Genomic DNA, 15447 nt, shown 5'->3' on the forward strand with positions numbered 1-15447 from the left:
ATATAAATTTGTGAAACGGTGCACAACTGTAGGTGTAAGACTATGTGTAAAACCCTGCAGCTGTGCGATACTGATGTAGAATTCGTGTGCCTCTACCGTGTGATGGTATCTTTATGCATGCCTGTTTATAGGGTGGGGAGTGGCTCATAGCTGTAACATATCTGAGTCGAGATGTGTGCCCTGTGGGTGACGGAGAGATAATGTATAAAATTCTAGGAATGCATGAATATTAAAATGTGTCTCATGGGTGTAAATGTGTTAACCATGAGAATACACATACTTTTTGGCATCTGTATGAATAGATGGACTTCTGTGCATGCATATATGTACACGTGTAATCCTGAGCACCCAAGTGCTGCTGTGAGATGCTGTGGGTGTAGATCGGCAGTAATAGGGCAACCCCTGGGTGTGTGTTGAGGACGGAGGTCCCACTGCACAGGGTAATTACAACTCTCTACACACACCCTCACTCCAGAGCGCCTCCAGGCTGGGGAGGCTGGGGACCCCGTGGAGCCGGGGCTGAACCGGGCGCCGAGAGCTCCCTCCCTGGGAGCCTCCGGCTCTGCGCTCAGCCCAACCCCAGCGCTGCTGGCGCCAGGCGCCCGGGAGAGTGGCGGGTTTCCAGCCTGCCTCAGGCAGGAAACCAGGCCCTCCCTTCCCCCCACCGCCACGCACCTCTAGGGCCCACTGCCCTGCAGAGCTCCCATAAGTGCAACCTGCTCAGGACTAAGTGTCCACTTCTGTCTTGCAGTGTCCCCCCCCCCCCATCCATTTATTCCCTTGTATGAGAGAAATACCACATCTCCACTTGCTACCAACCCCAGGGATAATCGTTCATCTCTGGGCCTCACCTTTCCTATCCCTACCAGGAGGGTTGACCTTCCTCCCTCTGCCTCTATACTACTAAGTGTGCCAGGCACATAGTGGGCAGTCAGTAAACCATGTTGAATGTGCAAAGGAATGAATTTGCCCTCCAAAAAGAGCAGTCACATATTTATTTCCTCCTCCCCCACCCTGCCCTTCACTGGGCATCGCTTTGGAGAGAAAAGCACAATCCCTCTGCTCCTCCTAGGGAAGGGGGTTGGCTGGGAAAGGTTGGTGAGGATGGAGGGACTCAGGTATGAGGGCATCAGCTGCGAAGCTACCTCAATGGGAGAGGCACCACCACCCTGGGATTTCTGGGTCCCCGTGAGAGCCTTGGGAGAAGGCCGCTGTGGAGAGAACCAGACAGCCCCAGAGAAGCCCTAGCTGGGAGGGGGTTAGAGTGGAGGCCAGCACAGCCAGGACCTCTCTCTGCTCTGCTGGGTGTGAGATACCAGCATGGTAATTCTCTGGCTGCGCCAGCCTTGCAAATCGAGTGGAAGTTCTCGGCCCTTTTGTATGTGTTTACTACCAAACATTGATTTCTCCTGGTGTGAGCCTTGGTGCAAGCCTTGGCACTGGGGTCCTTAGACAAGTGGACATTCTCAGGCAGTGATGACCTGGGTGGAGTGACCCAATGTAGCCAAACTTTGGGCCCTCCATCTGGCCTTTGGATGGGATTAGGCGCCCAGGAGGTGAGAAGAGTGCCTCCCAGGCCCTGGAGCCCGGAACAAATCAGTAAATGCCTGTGGGCTTGGAGCCTGACTTCCTCCACCCCTCCTCCCCCACACACCAAGTCTTCTCCAGCCCCTGGTCAGTCGTGGATTGCATGGATGCCTTGGGCAGAGTTGGGATGGGGCACAGCCCTAGCTGGATGGGGTTGCACAGCCCTAGCTGGATGGGGTTGATGACTAGGGGCTGGGAGTGCTTAAGGGAAACCATTAGCGGGCTGTGCTGCCTCCAGCAGGGTTCTCTGGCCTTCTGGCTCAGGCGCTGAGCGGAGTAGTAGTAGCTCAGGACTGAGAAGGGCGAGAATTCCCATTCTGAATCCTGTACAGTCTAGAAACAAGAGACTTTCTTTCTCCAGGTCTCAGTTTCCCTATCTGGAGAATCGAGGGGCGGGCTCTAGGTAAAGGCCTTCTTTTCACCGGATGATTCTGGATTCCTTTCCTTGAGTCCACAGGGAGGAGGTGGCAGCCACCGTCTAGGGTGTTGACAGGCCTGGGCCTCAAGTACGGAGCCCCCGCCTCCCCCTTAGCCGGGAAATGGGGGTGGGGAGGCGGAGGCGGGGCCGCCTCCCTGTCCCCGCAGGCGGCCTAGAGCCGTGCGGTGCCGGCTCGCTGAGCTTAAAACCCGGGACGGCCACCCCCTTTCCTCCTCCCCGCCCCCCTGCCATTGGCTCCAGGGAGAGGTTGACATCAAAGCCGTGGCCTTATATAAGCCAGACCCTGCAGGGGAGGCCGCAGAAGGGTTAACTAGGTCTGCGGCCCCGGCGTCCCAGCCCGGGACCCAACAGGCGAGAGGCCGGCGGGCGCGCCTGTCCGCAGCCTCGCCCCACACTCTCCCCAAGCCGGCGTCCAGCAGAGCGCCGCCCCACAGCCCACGGGTGGCCCGGGCAGTGTCTGGGGCGCATGGGGCGGCGCTAACCGGGCTGGCGGCGCAGGCCAGGGGCCGCTCCAACATGAACCTCGTGGGCAGCTACGCACACCATCACCACCATCACCACCATCACCACCCACACCCAACGCACCCCATGCTCCACGAACCCTTCCTCTTCGGCCCGGCGTCGCGCTGTCACCAGGAGCGGCCCTACTTCCAGAGCTGGCTGCTGAGCCCCGCGGACGCTGCCCCAGACTTCCCCGCCGGCGGGCCACCGCCCTCAGCCGCGGCGGCCACCGCAGCCTACGGGCCCGACGCCAGGCCCGGCCAGAGCCCCGGGCGGCTGGAGGCGCTCGGCGGCCGCCTGGGCCGGCGGAAAGGCTCAGGACCCAAGAAGGAGCGGAGGCGCACGGAGAGCATTAACAGCGCGTTCGCGGAGCTGCGCGAGTGCATCCCCAACGTGCCCGCCGACACCAAGCTCTCCAAGATCAAGACCCTGCGCCTGGCCACCAGCTACATCGCCTATCTGATGGACGTGCTGGCCAAGGACGCACAGGCCGGCGACCCCGAAGCCTTCAAGGCCGAACTCAAGAAGGCGGATGGCGGCCGCGAGAGCAAGCGGAAAAGGGAGCTGGTAAGTCGGGGGCCCGTGGGCTCCGGCTAAGGGCCCGGCTTGGTGAGTCCCCGCAGGCCCGGGGCACGGTGGAAGGAGTCTGCATCGCTGTGCGAGCGCTTTTGAGAGGCTGCGGGGAATTCTGAGGCTGTAGTATGGGATCGTGTGCGCGGCGGGGGCAGCTTCGTATTTGAATTCATTTGTAATGTGGGACAGTCTGTAAGGCTGTGAAAGAAGACAGTCTTCAAAGGATCCCTTTTAAGGATCCTTTGGAAGCTGCAGACCTGAGAAAATGTACACATCTTATATTTTGCTCCCAATTTCAAGGGGGGCTTGATCCATTCCTGGGCTTTCCTGGAATCCACGTTAAGAACGCAGTAGAAATTTGTTACTTTAATTTGCCTTAGTGTGGATTTATGCACGTGGACTCAGTTTTCAAAGAGTTTTTGCTGAACAGGCTAGGCCACTTCCTAGCACCGATAGGGAAACTGAGGCCCAGAGTGGGACGAGGGATTAAAGGCCACCTACCCAAGGAGTCAGAGGTGAAGCTGGGGTAAAACAAGTCAGGTCTTCTATTCCCAGCCCAGATCCGGTCCCACTGCTCCACTGCCCAGCGAGCTAGTTCTGAGAGCAACCTTGTTGGTTTTGTGTGTAAACTCTGACAAGCAAGAGGCACGGGTCTTACCCACTGCTTTTGGCTTTGGAGATCGCAATCCCTACTCGACCTTTCTCCATCCTCTCCAGTGAGGGCGACACTTTCTGGAGGGCGGGTCAGCTGGCCCAAGGGCTCTGGGACGCCTGAGGGCGGTGATTTCCAAGCTAGGGAACTCGTTTCTCTAAATTGGTGTGTTCGGGCCCGCCGCAGCAAGTTAGGAGTTGACCAGAGAGCCCCGCCAGGTTTTCTTTGCCCCGCAGGGGCTGTGGTAATCTAGGGAAAGCTCCTCGGGGGAGACCAGGAAAGATAGATAGGCATCGGGTCTCTAAACTGCCACCGGGGTGGAGGAGAGGCAAGCCGAGGGACGCGTGGTTGCAAGGAGTTTTGGGGCGTATCCTCACCAACTGCTCGTTGCCGCCTCTTTCAAAGTAGCACCGCTAGGTTCTTGCTAAGAGCCAAGAAGGAGGATAGTGGGCCAGGCCAACTGGTTCCTCCTTTCCTAGCCATCCGAGGCTCCTAGTGCACTAGCAGGGACCCAACCCAGTGGCCAAGCCCAGACGCTTATCCTGGTGGGAAAGCGAGTGGGACTTGGGGGTGGGGGGGAGAAGGCCCACGAGAGGGAAAAATTGTTGATTCCCACTCTCCCCATTCCAATACTGGCGGCCGTCCTTTGGCGCCATAAAGCACAAACTATGCGCATCAGTTTCACCAGGCACAGAAAATTCTGGTTACCAAACCTCCAGAGACTGCCCATCCCATTCCGGCCCCCAGAAACTCTGGCGCATAAAGGCAAATTTATTAGCCTGTTTGCCTATTTTGCAAACAGAAATCGCTCACTTATTTAAAGGCGCCCAGTTACTGCTCCCAAAACCTTTTCCCCACCCCAACTCTATGCCTGGGCGATAGGAGTAGAAAAATTTAAACCTGTCTCTCGCCTCTTTTCTTGTGTGTGTCCTCTGGCAGCAGCAACACGAAGGCTTTCCTCCTGCCCTGGGCCCAGGCGAGAAGAGGATTAAAGGGCGCACAGGCTGGCCGCAGCAAGTCTGGGCGCTGGAGTTAAACCAGTGAGCCGAGGCCGCGCCGAGGACCCGCCACGGCTGCCCGACCCCGGAGCCCCGGGAGGAGAGGAAGGCGGCGGCGAGGGCCAGGCTCTGGGTGCCAGGGGCTTATGGGGGCGCATCCCGCAGAGCCTCTGCTGCGTGCTGGCAGGTCGCCAGCTGCAACAACACACTTGGATCGCACGTGCAATGTCATTTGAAATTGTTTTTAATACATTAAGAGAAAGAGAAATATATATATATCCACCCCCCACCCCTGAAACTGAGAGGGCGGCTCTTGGCTGCACAATGCAGGAGAGAGGGACTGCGGGACTCAAGCGCGCTAAAACGCACCCTTCCAACCCTTCTGGGGCGAATTTCGAAGCCCCTATGCTTTCTCCACTATGCCTACTGGCTCTTTTCTTGTCCTCCCCGACCGTTTTGCGGCAAAACCCCCGGGCGCTCTCTTCCCTAATGAAAATGCAATAAGAGGAATCAATAGTTTTTGCCAGGGAAAGAGAACCAAACCAGGAAGACGGAGGGCTGCCTTTTGTTGCTTTCCTTCAAACAGTGGTGTTTTATTTTATTTTATTTTATTGTCGCTGCACTTCCTATTTAGTTCCAAGGGAAACACTTTCTCTCCCTCCTTCCTTCTTTCTTCCTCTCCCTTCCTTCCTTCTTTCCTCTCTTCCTTCTTTCTTCTCTTCCTTCCTTGCTTCCTTCCTTCTTTCCCTCCTTCCTTTGTAAATAAAAACTTTTCCCTACGTTGAAAAGTTTTTATGTATTTAAACTACCTACCATGCCTGCTGCGCTCAGGTGTTTATTACCCCATCCCTACCCTTTTTCTACCTCAAATCTATAAGACCACTCACCGCCTCCTCCCTTTGCCAAAGCAGTATCTATGCTCTTGACTAATAAAAGATTTTCTGAAATCGGAGGCAGCCTGCGTGTTGTCTTGGTGGGTATATCCGCTAGCCCCATCATTTCTGCTAGGCGGAGAATCTTCTGTTCTGACTTCTCTTTTGTTAAATGTTCTGACCAAATGGCAAATCAAGTCAGGAAAGCGGGGCAGATGGAGGATTTATTCGTGGGACAAAGAAAAAAGTTCTTAGAATATAATGGCTGGACAGGATAACTTCAGTGAACCCACAGAAAGGAAAACTGGAAACGAATTAGGCTCAGAAAGGACAGGCTAGGATTTATGTGGGTCAGCATTTCAGCTGATGTGTGGGATGGTATGCACACCGGTGTCTGCAGGCGGTGGTTTGGGGTTACTGGGAAGGGGGCTTGTCATACAAGCAAATGGCATCTGAGGGCATTGCAAGTCGACAGAAGGGGATGCTCTGGGGAATAGGTTCATGAAAGTGAGCTTCTTGGGATCTTATAGATGTGTGTGTAATGGTCCAGGAGCTCACACGGAGCCCCGCAGCTGTGCGAGGGCCAACCACCGGGTCTGCCTAGCACAGCTCCCTGAGCGAGGCAAGAGCTCGACAAATCATAGCGGCTATTACTTTGTACTCGACTAAAATAAGCTCGTGAGTGCTTGTGGTTACACTGAGACAATTAGGTTTCCTTCCAGGAACAAAGCACTAAACAAATATTTGTGAGACAGCATGTGGATTTGTGCAAAGCGGTGCAGTGTGTGTGCTTGCTAATTCGGGCACTCGTGCCGGACAGCTGGTTTCTGTGCCCCCACAAGCGCACCCATGATTGGGTGTGAGGATAAATAAAAGCGTGTGCATATGCCAAGGCGCAGATGCGTGGAAGACTAAAGTGGGGCAGGCAAACGCCGGCGTTTACGTGTCCCTGAATAACCGTGCACCGACAGGCAGCTTTGCGCGCCGCCGTGCGCTAGGCACCCGGCGAGGCGCTCCGGCGCGTCCCGGCACAGCTCCACGGCTGCGCGCGGGAACGCACGGTCTGCGGGGCCTGCAGCCGGCTCCGCGCTCGCTGCGGGGGAGGCGCGCGCACCGGGAGCCGGGCCCTGGGCGCCCTCCGCGGGATGGGCGTGCGCCGAGAAAGGAGGCCCGGGCAGCGCCGGCACCAGGCGTGTCCAGGGCGCCTCGCCTCGCCGTCGGGGTGAATATGGGGCCCCATTAGACTTGGCTGTAAACACCGAGGCAGGAGCCCAGCGGCCACGCCAGCCCTTCCGGACGCGAAGGAGTTAATAAAAGGTGTTTTATGGGTGCGAGGAAACGGTGGGGGAGGTGTGAGCGTCTCTCCACTCCGACCCCCCTACCTTTCCCTTTTTTCCCTCTCGCCACCCGCCGCCAGATCAAACGGGCCCGCGATTTAACTAGGGCAACACCTCGCGGTAATGAGCCGCCCGGCACACCCCTCCCCCGGCTTCAGTCCCCGGCCCCAGGCCCCGAGGCCCTCGGGGAGGAGCGGAAAAGGAAAATCCAAGACTTTTTTTCTCCTTCTTTCTTCCTTTTCTTCCCGAGAGCTGAGAAGTCCCTTAGAAACCGTGGCAGGCATGGGGAAACTGAGGCTCGCGGAGCAAGCCGATCCTGGTGCCTCGGACCCGGAGGGGACCTTATCTGGATTCGAACCCGGGGCTCCGGCTGAGTTCACAGATGGCCTCCTGGCTCTCCCCGGAGCCCGGCTCCCTCGCCTATTTTTAGCGCCGCGAGGTATCCTAGGCACGGGAGGAATGCGCACCCGCGTCCGCTTCCCTGGAGCCCTGGCCCGCGAGCGGAGAGCGGGTCCCCAGGGGTGCCGCCGGCCGCCGTGCCTGCGAGGGCGGTGCTGGAGCCTCCGCTTCGGGCCCAGCCGCGGCTCAGGCCGAGGACCCGCGAGCCGAGCCGGGGAGCCGCGCAGAGCTGGGCGCGCGGCCGGCCCCCCGCTGGGGAAGCCCAGCCCCCGACGGGCGCGGCGCGGGGTCTCCGCAGGGCGCCTGCAGACGCGGCTCCAGCCCCTGGCCTGCCGGTGGCGCCCCCTCCCCCAGGGACCGGCTTGGGACACCCGCCCTGGCTTCCTCGTTCTCTCCCTGGGGTCCACGCAGGTTGTCGGAAACCTACCTCTCAATCCCCCCCAGGCGAAAACCCGGGCGTTAGCAATTTTGAAATGAGAATAGCACTTTTTTTTTTTTTTTTTAATCTAAGGGGGAATGGAATGGTCACCAACTTAAAAGTAAATTCCAGGAATTTATTGCAAGGGAATCCTCCCTGATGTTACAAAGTTTTAACAACAGGGACTATTCTACTGAAGAGTGAAAAACACAAAATACCCCAACGTGTTATAATTACAGAACTGGCTAAATAAATCCATCAGTACGGTGGGTTACCACACAGCCCCTAGAAAAGGTATGGGAATGGACACGGAGATTGTGCATGATATATTAAGTGGAGAGGAAACAAAACAAAACAAAACAAAACCTCCCAGGTTGCTAAAGACTGTTTATTGAGACCTGCTTTATGTAAAACTAGCTAAATAGCATTCAAGGAGAAAAAGTGGGAGAATGTACATCAAAACATTTATACCTCCACCTCTGAGTTTGGGGAAAAGGGATGATTTTGACTTTTCCTTCTGCTTAGCTATATTTTTCTACGTTTTAAAACAATTAGTATTATTTTTACAACAACAAAAAATTATGCTGCAGTTTTTTTTCTGACTTCTTCAGTGGCTGGTGTATTTTTTGTACACTTTACTCAACATACATTAATTGAGCACCCACCTGGTGCTAGGCACTGCGGGTATAAATGTAACAAATAAAAAAGAATCCTAATAATCACCACTCATTCACATACAATAGTAAATACTTGTGAAGAGTTTTCTTATTCCTTCCATGCAGTAAATATAATTTTTTCTTACATCTATTTATTTTTTTCTTTTCTAATGTTGAAAACCTATTAGTGCATGAAATAATCAGAGCAACAACTAAAATTTGTAGAGGAAATTAGGCCCTTAGCATGCATTATTTCATTTATGCCTCATGAAGATTGCACGAGGTTAAAACTGAGGCAGCCAGCTCGGAGAGGTGAAGGACATTGTTCAAGGTCATAGGGCAGTAAAAGGTGGGTTGGCTTGGATCAAAGGGCAGCTCTGGCTGCCTCAGAGACCTGGCTTTTCCCCACGTCTCAAACACCTCCAGGTTGTGTGTGTGTGTGTGTGTGTTCATACAAATACAGCCTCTTTAGTCAGATCTTTCTTGGCCCCCGACATAAGGTAGACAAAGAAAGAAAGGGTTTGGGGACAGAATCTGGATTCTAACTCCAGCCTTCACTGGTAACACTCTTCCTCTGTGGGTCAGAGTGGACCCCATCTATAATGTGAGGAATGCAGCAGGTTTCTCAACCTCTGGGTTCTCTCCTGACTGTAACACCCTGACTCTGATTATCTACTCTCTGCTGGTGAAAACACCATGTTATTCTCTCTCCTGGCCTCTGATATTTGTAGAGTGCACTCATTTTTCCTTGGAACTTCACTTCTCTAAGCATGTTTTTGTCCCCCACCCAGAGAGGTGAAATGACCAGCTCAGGGTCACACAGCTAATGGAAGACTGAGCTAGGATTAGAAGGCCAGTCTGCAGGCTTCAGGCCCTGGAGTCCCTTGGAAAAGGCTCTGGATCCATTCTCTTCATGCAGCTAACAGTTAAGCTTATGGTCGTGCTAAATCCCCATAAAAGAAATGAAACCAAGAAATCAGCCAATCTCATTTTTAAATGAAAAGTGACTAGGAAGAAAAAATATGCAGGGTCTGAAGTGTCTGAAACCAGCCTCCTGATTTAAACCTAATTTGTCTGAAAAAAAAATTTTTTTTTCTGCCAAGAGAGTTTTTACAGCTGAGCTCTCCCAAACCCATAAAAAATAAGGTTTATATGGGAAATAGTGAAAGACTCTTAACTATAATACACAGCGTCTAATGTAAGCAGACATAGACACTATATAAAGCTCCTACAAATGTTATTAAAACAAACAGAAATGCACATTTATCCCCACAGAATGGACAATGGTAGTCATCGGACTTTCAAAGAGTTCCAGAAGTCCTATTTTCACTGAAATGTTCGAAGCACCCCATAACACTGGGACCTCAAAGATCCTTACCCACCATCCAAACATTTCCCTCATTTTACAGGAAGGGGAAACTGAGGCCCACGGAGCAGAGGGACTTGCTCAAGGTTACCGCGGGGAATTGTATGCTTTCCCCCCTGTGTTTAATTTTGACTTCTAGCACAGGATATAGAACAATACAGCGGCCAAGTTACTGAAGTTACAAGAGTCTGTCCAAGTTACCGAATATTTCTGAACCTCGTGTCCTCACCTACAAATTGGGAGAGACCACGGCCACACCTTCCTGGGCTGTGTGAGGACTGAATGAGAAGAGGCATGCAAAGTAGTGCACTGAACATGGTAGATGTTTTGATGATTTTTTTTTTAGTTCTTTTTTTTTTTTAAGATTTTATTTATCTATTTGAGAGAGAGGCAGAGAGCGCAGGAGTGAGGGGGAGGAGGAGGGAAAAGGGAGAGGGAGAAGCAGACACCCCGCTGAGCAGGGACTCTATCCCAGGACACTGGGGTCAGGACTGAGCGGAAGGCAGATGCTTGATCAATTGAGCCACCCAGGCGCCCTTATTTTTACGATTTCATTTCACTGCCACAACAGCCTGTGAGGCATTGAGGATTTATTTTGGTTTGTTTTCTTGTTTTAGAAGGGTAAGGATATAGAAGTTTCCCCACTTTTCGGAAGTTTGTGGTCTACTACTTCACTTTATGAAAGACCTATGTTAGTACCTGTTTTCTGTTAACCAAAAGAAATTAGAAGAGGAGTTTCACTTTTATGAAAAAAGCAAAAATAGCATTAAGTGTTTGTTTTGCAGTGAGGTGTTAAAGACGCAGCATGCCCCCCAGCAGCCAGAGTGGCCGCACCAAGCTTCTTCCCTGGGAACTCCTCTCAGCATCCCAGCATCAAGCTACCAGAGCTTGGAACTGTGCCTGTAAGCATCGGTGCTCTAGCTCCATTTATTTTATGCATCCATTAGCAAAATGTGTCCTAAGGTACCAGGAAAGCCTAGAAAGTTTTTTTTTTTTGGGGGGGTCTGGGAATGCCCACTTTTTTTTTCCATATAGATTAATGGTAATTGCTTCTTTGCTTTTGCCATTTGGACTTACAAAATGTGTCATAGGAATGCTCTCCTTTCAGATAGTGGGGTGGGGTGTGTGTGTGTGAAACCTGTATTTTTTTCTCTCTTTTTCAAAAAAAGATTTTATTTATTCATTCATGAGAGACATACAGAGAGAGGCAGAGACACAGGCAGAGGGAGAAGCAGGCTCCATGCAGGAAGCCCGATGTGGGACCCGATCCCGGGACTCCAGGATCATGCCCTGAGCCAAAGGCAGGCGCTAAGCCACTGAGCCCCCCAGGGATCCTGAAACCTGTATTTCTAATGGGCACAGGAAGTTGCAGTGACTTGCCCAAGGGGCCTCAGCCAGTGAGTGGATTCCTGGTTCAAAGCCCTTATATTCCACATCATTCAGGTAAACCAGGGCAGGTGGGCTGCAGTAGTGGAGTTTCTGAAAGTAAGGCAGCAGTATATAGTAGAAGTATAGCATTTGTAGAAGCCACAAATGCAAGCCATGTATGTAATAACAATTTTTTTAGGAGTCGCGTTAAAAAAGTAAAGAGAAACAGGTGAAATTAAATTTAACAATATATTTTATTAATTACTTATGTACATAATGTATTTATTTGATTCAGTATGTCTAACCTGTAATTTCAACCTGTGGGCAATATAAAGATCATTAATGAGATATTTTACATTCCTTTTTCCATATTACAGCTTCAAGTTCAGGAGTGTGTTTTAGACTTAGAGCACCTCTCAGTTTGGACCACATTTCAAGTATTCAATAACCATACTTGGCTAATGGCTACCATATTGGACAATGCACATCTTAAGGCTCATGTAGCAGGAATATTAAACACAGTGCTTTAATTAATTATATCTATAAATAGCCACCATTTACTGAGCACTTACTCTGTACCAGGCAGCAGCATGCAACATCTATGGGCTCAATTACCTAACAACCATGAAGGGTAGGTAACTTATTCACAGTCACATAACTAAGGGCTGGCATGCAGACCCAACTCTTCTGTCTCCCGAACCTGCAATTTGAGCTGTTGAGTTCCATGAGTTTGGGAGACATTAGCAGGGCTGTAGTTGGGCAGTGAGGTGTGGAGGGTCCTTTGGAGTATTCCACACAGTGAGTAAAGCCCTGGGTTCCAGATCCAAGCCTACCATGAGTCAAGTGACCTTGGGCCATTCATCTTGGGTCCCAGTTTTCTAATCTTTAAGATGGGCTATGATGCCTTTCCTCAATCCACAGAACTCTTGTCAGGCTAAAAAGGGAAAAAGTCTTTCAAAGTGTTTTGAGATAGAGACTATAGCACAAAAGATAAGGCCAAGGTCAACAGGGAGGTTGGAACTGACCCCCAGGCCTGTACTCAAAACCAGATGAGCTGGTTGGATAAGCTGAGTGGTCTTGGACAGATCTCTTCACCTCTCTGAGCTCCAGAGCCCTCTTCTGTAAATGGGAAAGCAGAGTGGGTCACAGAGATGTGATGGTCCAGTAATGATTAGACGATGATTGGAAAGCTCTCAGGCTGAGCCAGGGTAGGCAGTGGTAATCATGAGCTATCCTTAGTGCCTCTGTTGTAGTTGGGGCTGGGCTGCAGGGCCTGATCTGGAAGCAACAGGGAATGGCAGGGAAGGGGAAAGGAACATAGCTTCCCCCACCCCCCTGAGATATGGCTCTTGGCTCAGGGTAGTATTCTGGTAGCCCATTGGTGGGGTGTGGGAGGTGTCTTAGTGTGCAGGAAAAGCACCAGACCCAGTCAGTGGTCAAGAGAAGGGGTTTTAGCCTGCCGTGTGACCTCGGGCATTTCCTTGTCCCCACTGGACCTCATTGTCATCAGTAGAACGAGGGGGTAAGGCTAGAGATCTCACTCCCCTTCTGCCTTGGCTGTTAGGATTTTACTACTGTGGGAATCCAAGCAGTCACCAAACACAGCACCCATGAGAAAATACCCCTGAGCCTTCCCCTCTGGGGGTGGGGGGAGGAGGGAGGAGGGGGGAGGGGGGCTGCCACTGGGGGAGGGCGCCACCTGGTGGCCATACAGCCTCCTCTCTGTTCAGTGTGGAGAAACCTGTTAAGGACTCCAGACTGGGGTGGCCAGTGGCCCCAGAGCCCAGGGCACACTTTTTCTGACTTCCTTTGGCAGCTCCGGGGAGCAGAGAGGGAACCCACCCAGTACCAGAGATGGAGTCCTGGGCATGAGGCTAACTCCTGAGGGATGTTGGGGTTTTGCAATCCAAGATCTCTGAGGCCGTCTGCCCTAAAGTCACCTTGGAGCAGGGGTCTGTGTTTCCCTACTGTGTAAAGTCTGTGTAAAGTCTAAAATGCATCACCCATTTTGTTCCCTTTCTTTGGATAGGAGCCGTGGAACCAAACAATCTTCTCTTGGTAACTCAAGCTCCTTCTGTCACTCCTGCGCTGGGCTGACGGAATGCAGAGGGCGTTTCCCCTGCACTAACCCCCCTCAAAACTGCTGGGATCCTGAGTTCTTCCAAGAGCTTTCCTGCCCCTCCATGTCCACCACGATGCTAGTATTCGACTTCTCTCTGTAGTCGGGGCTGCGTGGTGCATAGAGGAGTCCGACTGACATGGGTTCAAATTCCAGCTCACCATAAGACTCTAGGAAAGCTGTCTAACTTCTCTGAGTCTCAGTTTCCCCACTGGAAAAATAGGGATGATGATAGCTTCTCTGCAGATTTGTGTGAGGCTTACGACCCTAGCACAGTGTCTAGCACTGAGTAGGTGTTTAACAAATAATAGCTACAGTTTCTGCAGGTAGGGCATCCTGACCGCTTTTTCATAGTTCAGAAATATACTAGAAACATAAATAGTATACATTTGAAAATGATATTAGCGACCAGAAATAAACATCCTTACTGTTGAAGATGGTGGAGCCTCTTTGCAACTGTCTAAATTGGCTCAGTGAAGTCCAGCTTGGTCTAGTCGAGATAAACCCCATTAGACAGGCTGGGGTTTTGTCAGTAGCTCCTTCCTCATTCTTTGAGGTTCATAAGCTTCATTAGGTACAGTTTCACCTTCAGGCAGTTGCTTGTTGACATGGCTGAGTCAGACCCCTGCCCCGCTGATGGCACTGCTTCCCCCTGAAGCCTGGTCCACTCCTGCATTCCCCATCCCCTAAGCAGGATCCTCAGGGGGTTCTGATCGGGCACTGGGGTCCTCCCGCTGCTGCTGGTCCCTTCACACAGTTGCATCTTCCTCGTAGTCATGAACCTTCAGGAAGTCTCTCTCATTAGCTGCTTTAGCTTAATTAAGCCCATTCCATTTGCTGAGCCTCACTGGCTTCTCCAAGACAGCACGAGCCCTTTACACACAGCTCCTTCATCAGGAGGGCTGGTGCAGGGCGCTGAGGCTGCCTCGCACACCTGAGGATTTCAGCAGTGGAAGGATTACTTCCGGTCCATGTCTGAGAACGAATTCCTCTGAAATTCCCAGCTCCTGGAGGACAGAGTCCTTTCCAGATTCCTTCAGACACCTGGCACACAGCACACTCAAACTTTTTTTGGCCATATTCCATTGCTTGGTGTGGTTTTTAATTTTTATTATTTTATATTATTTTCTCAGTGAGAAAGCACGAGTGGTGTGTGTGTGGGGGCGCAGCAGAGGAGAGGGAGAAGCAGGTTCTCTGCTGAGTAGGGAGCCTGATATGGGGCTTGATCCCACGCCCCCGGAATCATAAGCTGAGCCGAAGGTAGATGCTTAACCAGTTGAGCCACCCTGGTGCCCTGGTGTTGTTTTGTTTTGTTTTTTATTAATAGCAGTTTTAGTGACTCCAAAGTCCATGCATGCTCCTTTCTCTGGCATCTAAGTCTTTTGCTCCTGACTGGACTTCCCCTCATCCTTGGCTCCTGTGAAACCTTCTGATTTTTTTTTTTTTTAAGGGTCTGTTTAGGATCCTCTTCTTCCAGGAAGCTCTCTTGGTTTTTCAGAAAGCTTTTTCCTTCCTCTTTCCCTTTTACTCTGATTCATATAGATACGGATACAGTACGGCTATACATGGAGCTGGTAAATAGATGTTTTGATATGCCTACAGATATGGCCTTAGTTGCAGATAAAGATGTGTGTGTATGTGTGTGTATATATTTGCACATACTTGTTCATATACACATATAGTATGTAGATACACAATATGCAAGTCCACATATCCACATATATATTCATGTTCATATAACATGTATACATATATACCTATGTAGTATAGTTTTCTAGCATTTCTAAACTGCTATGAATGTCCTTTTATATTATTTTACATGTAGACATATTTATAATACTTTTAAAACTGGTTCCCTTTTATTTGACACATAGATTGTTTCCACTTCTTCACTGTTGGGAACAATGCTCCCATGAGATAGTAGCTTATTGGGTGAGTGAGCAGCAGGGCACATTGGGCTTCGGGGTCAGATAGCCCTGTGTCTGATTCTCGTCCCCCCCACTTATTGATGGCCTTAGACAAGCCATTTTCTTTTTCTTTTTTTAAGATTATTTATTTTTTTCATGAGCGATCAGAGTGACAGGCAGAGACATAGGCAAAGGGAGAAGCAGGCTCCCTGCGGGGAGCCTGATGTGGGATTCAATCCCACCTGAGCCAGAGGC

General features: G+C 51.3%; 1 protein-coding gene across 2 annotated transcripts; it reads left to right on the forward strand.

The window, feature by feature from the left end:
• The first annotated feature begins 2170 nt into the window (after positions 1–2170).
• Positions 2171–5702, forward strand: HAND1 (heart and neural crest derivatives expressed 1). 2 transcript variants are annotated; one of them, XM_025435122.3, is made up of 2 exons: positions 2171–3094; positions 4692–5702. In XM_025435122.3, exons 1-2 carry the CDS (start codon positions 2543–2545, stop codon positions 4794–4796), a joined length of 657 nt encoding a protein of 218 aa, XP_025290907.1. In that variant the 5' UTR covers positions 2171–2542; the 3' UTR covers positions 4797–5702. The 2 variants fall into 2 exon arrangements, with proteins under 2 accessions (XP_025290907.1, XP_025290906.1); XM_025435121.3 differs by having other exon boundaries at positions 2401–3094; positions 4695–5702.
• Positions 5703–15447: the final 9745 nt, after the last annotated feature.

The sequence above is a fragment of the Canis lupus genome, chromosome 4 (assembly GCF_003254725.2).
Source record: "Canis lupus dingo isolate Sandy chromosome 4, ASM325472v2, whole genome shotgun sequence".
NCBI lineage: Eukaryota > Metazoa > Chordata > Mammalia > Carnivora > Canidae > Canis > Canis lupus.

Excerpts from the sequence above, each read along its gene's own strand:
- HAND1 (XM_025435122.3), top strand. The coding sequence starts at position 2,543 with ATGAACCTCGTGGGCAGCTACGCACACCATCACCACCATCACCACCAT. Across the intron at positions 3,095-4,691 it reads GCAAGCGGAAAAGGGAGCTG|CAGCAACACGAAGGCTTTCC; the intron begins GTAAGTCGGGGG and ends GTCCTCTGGCAG.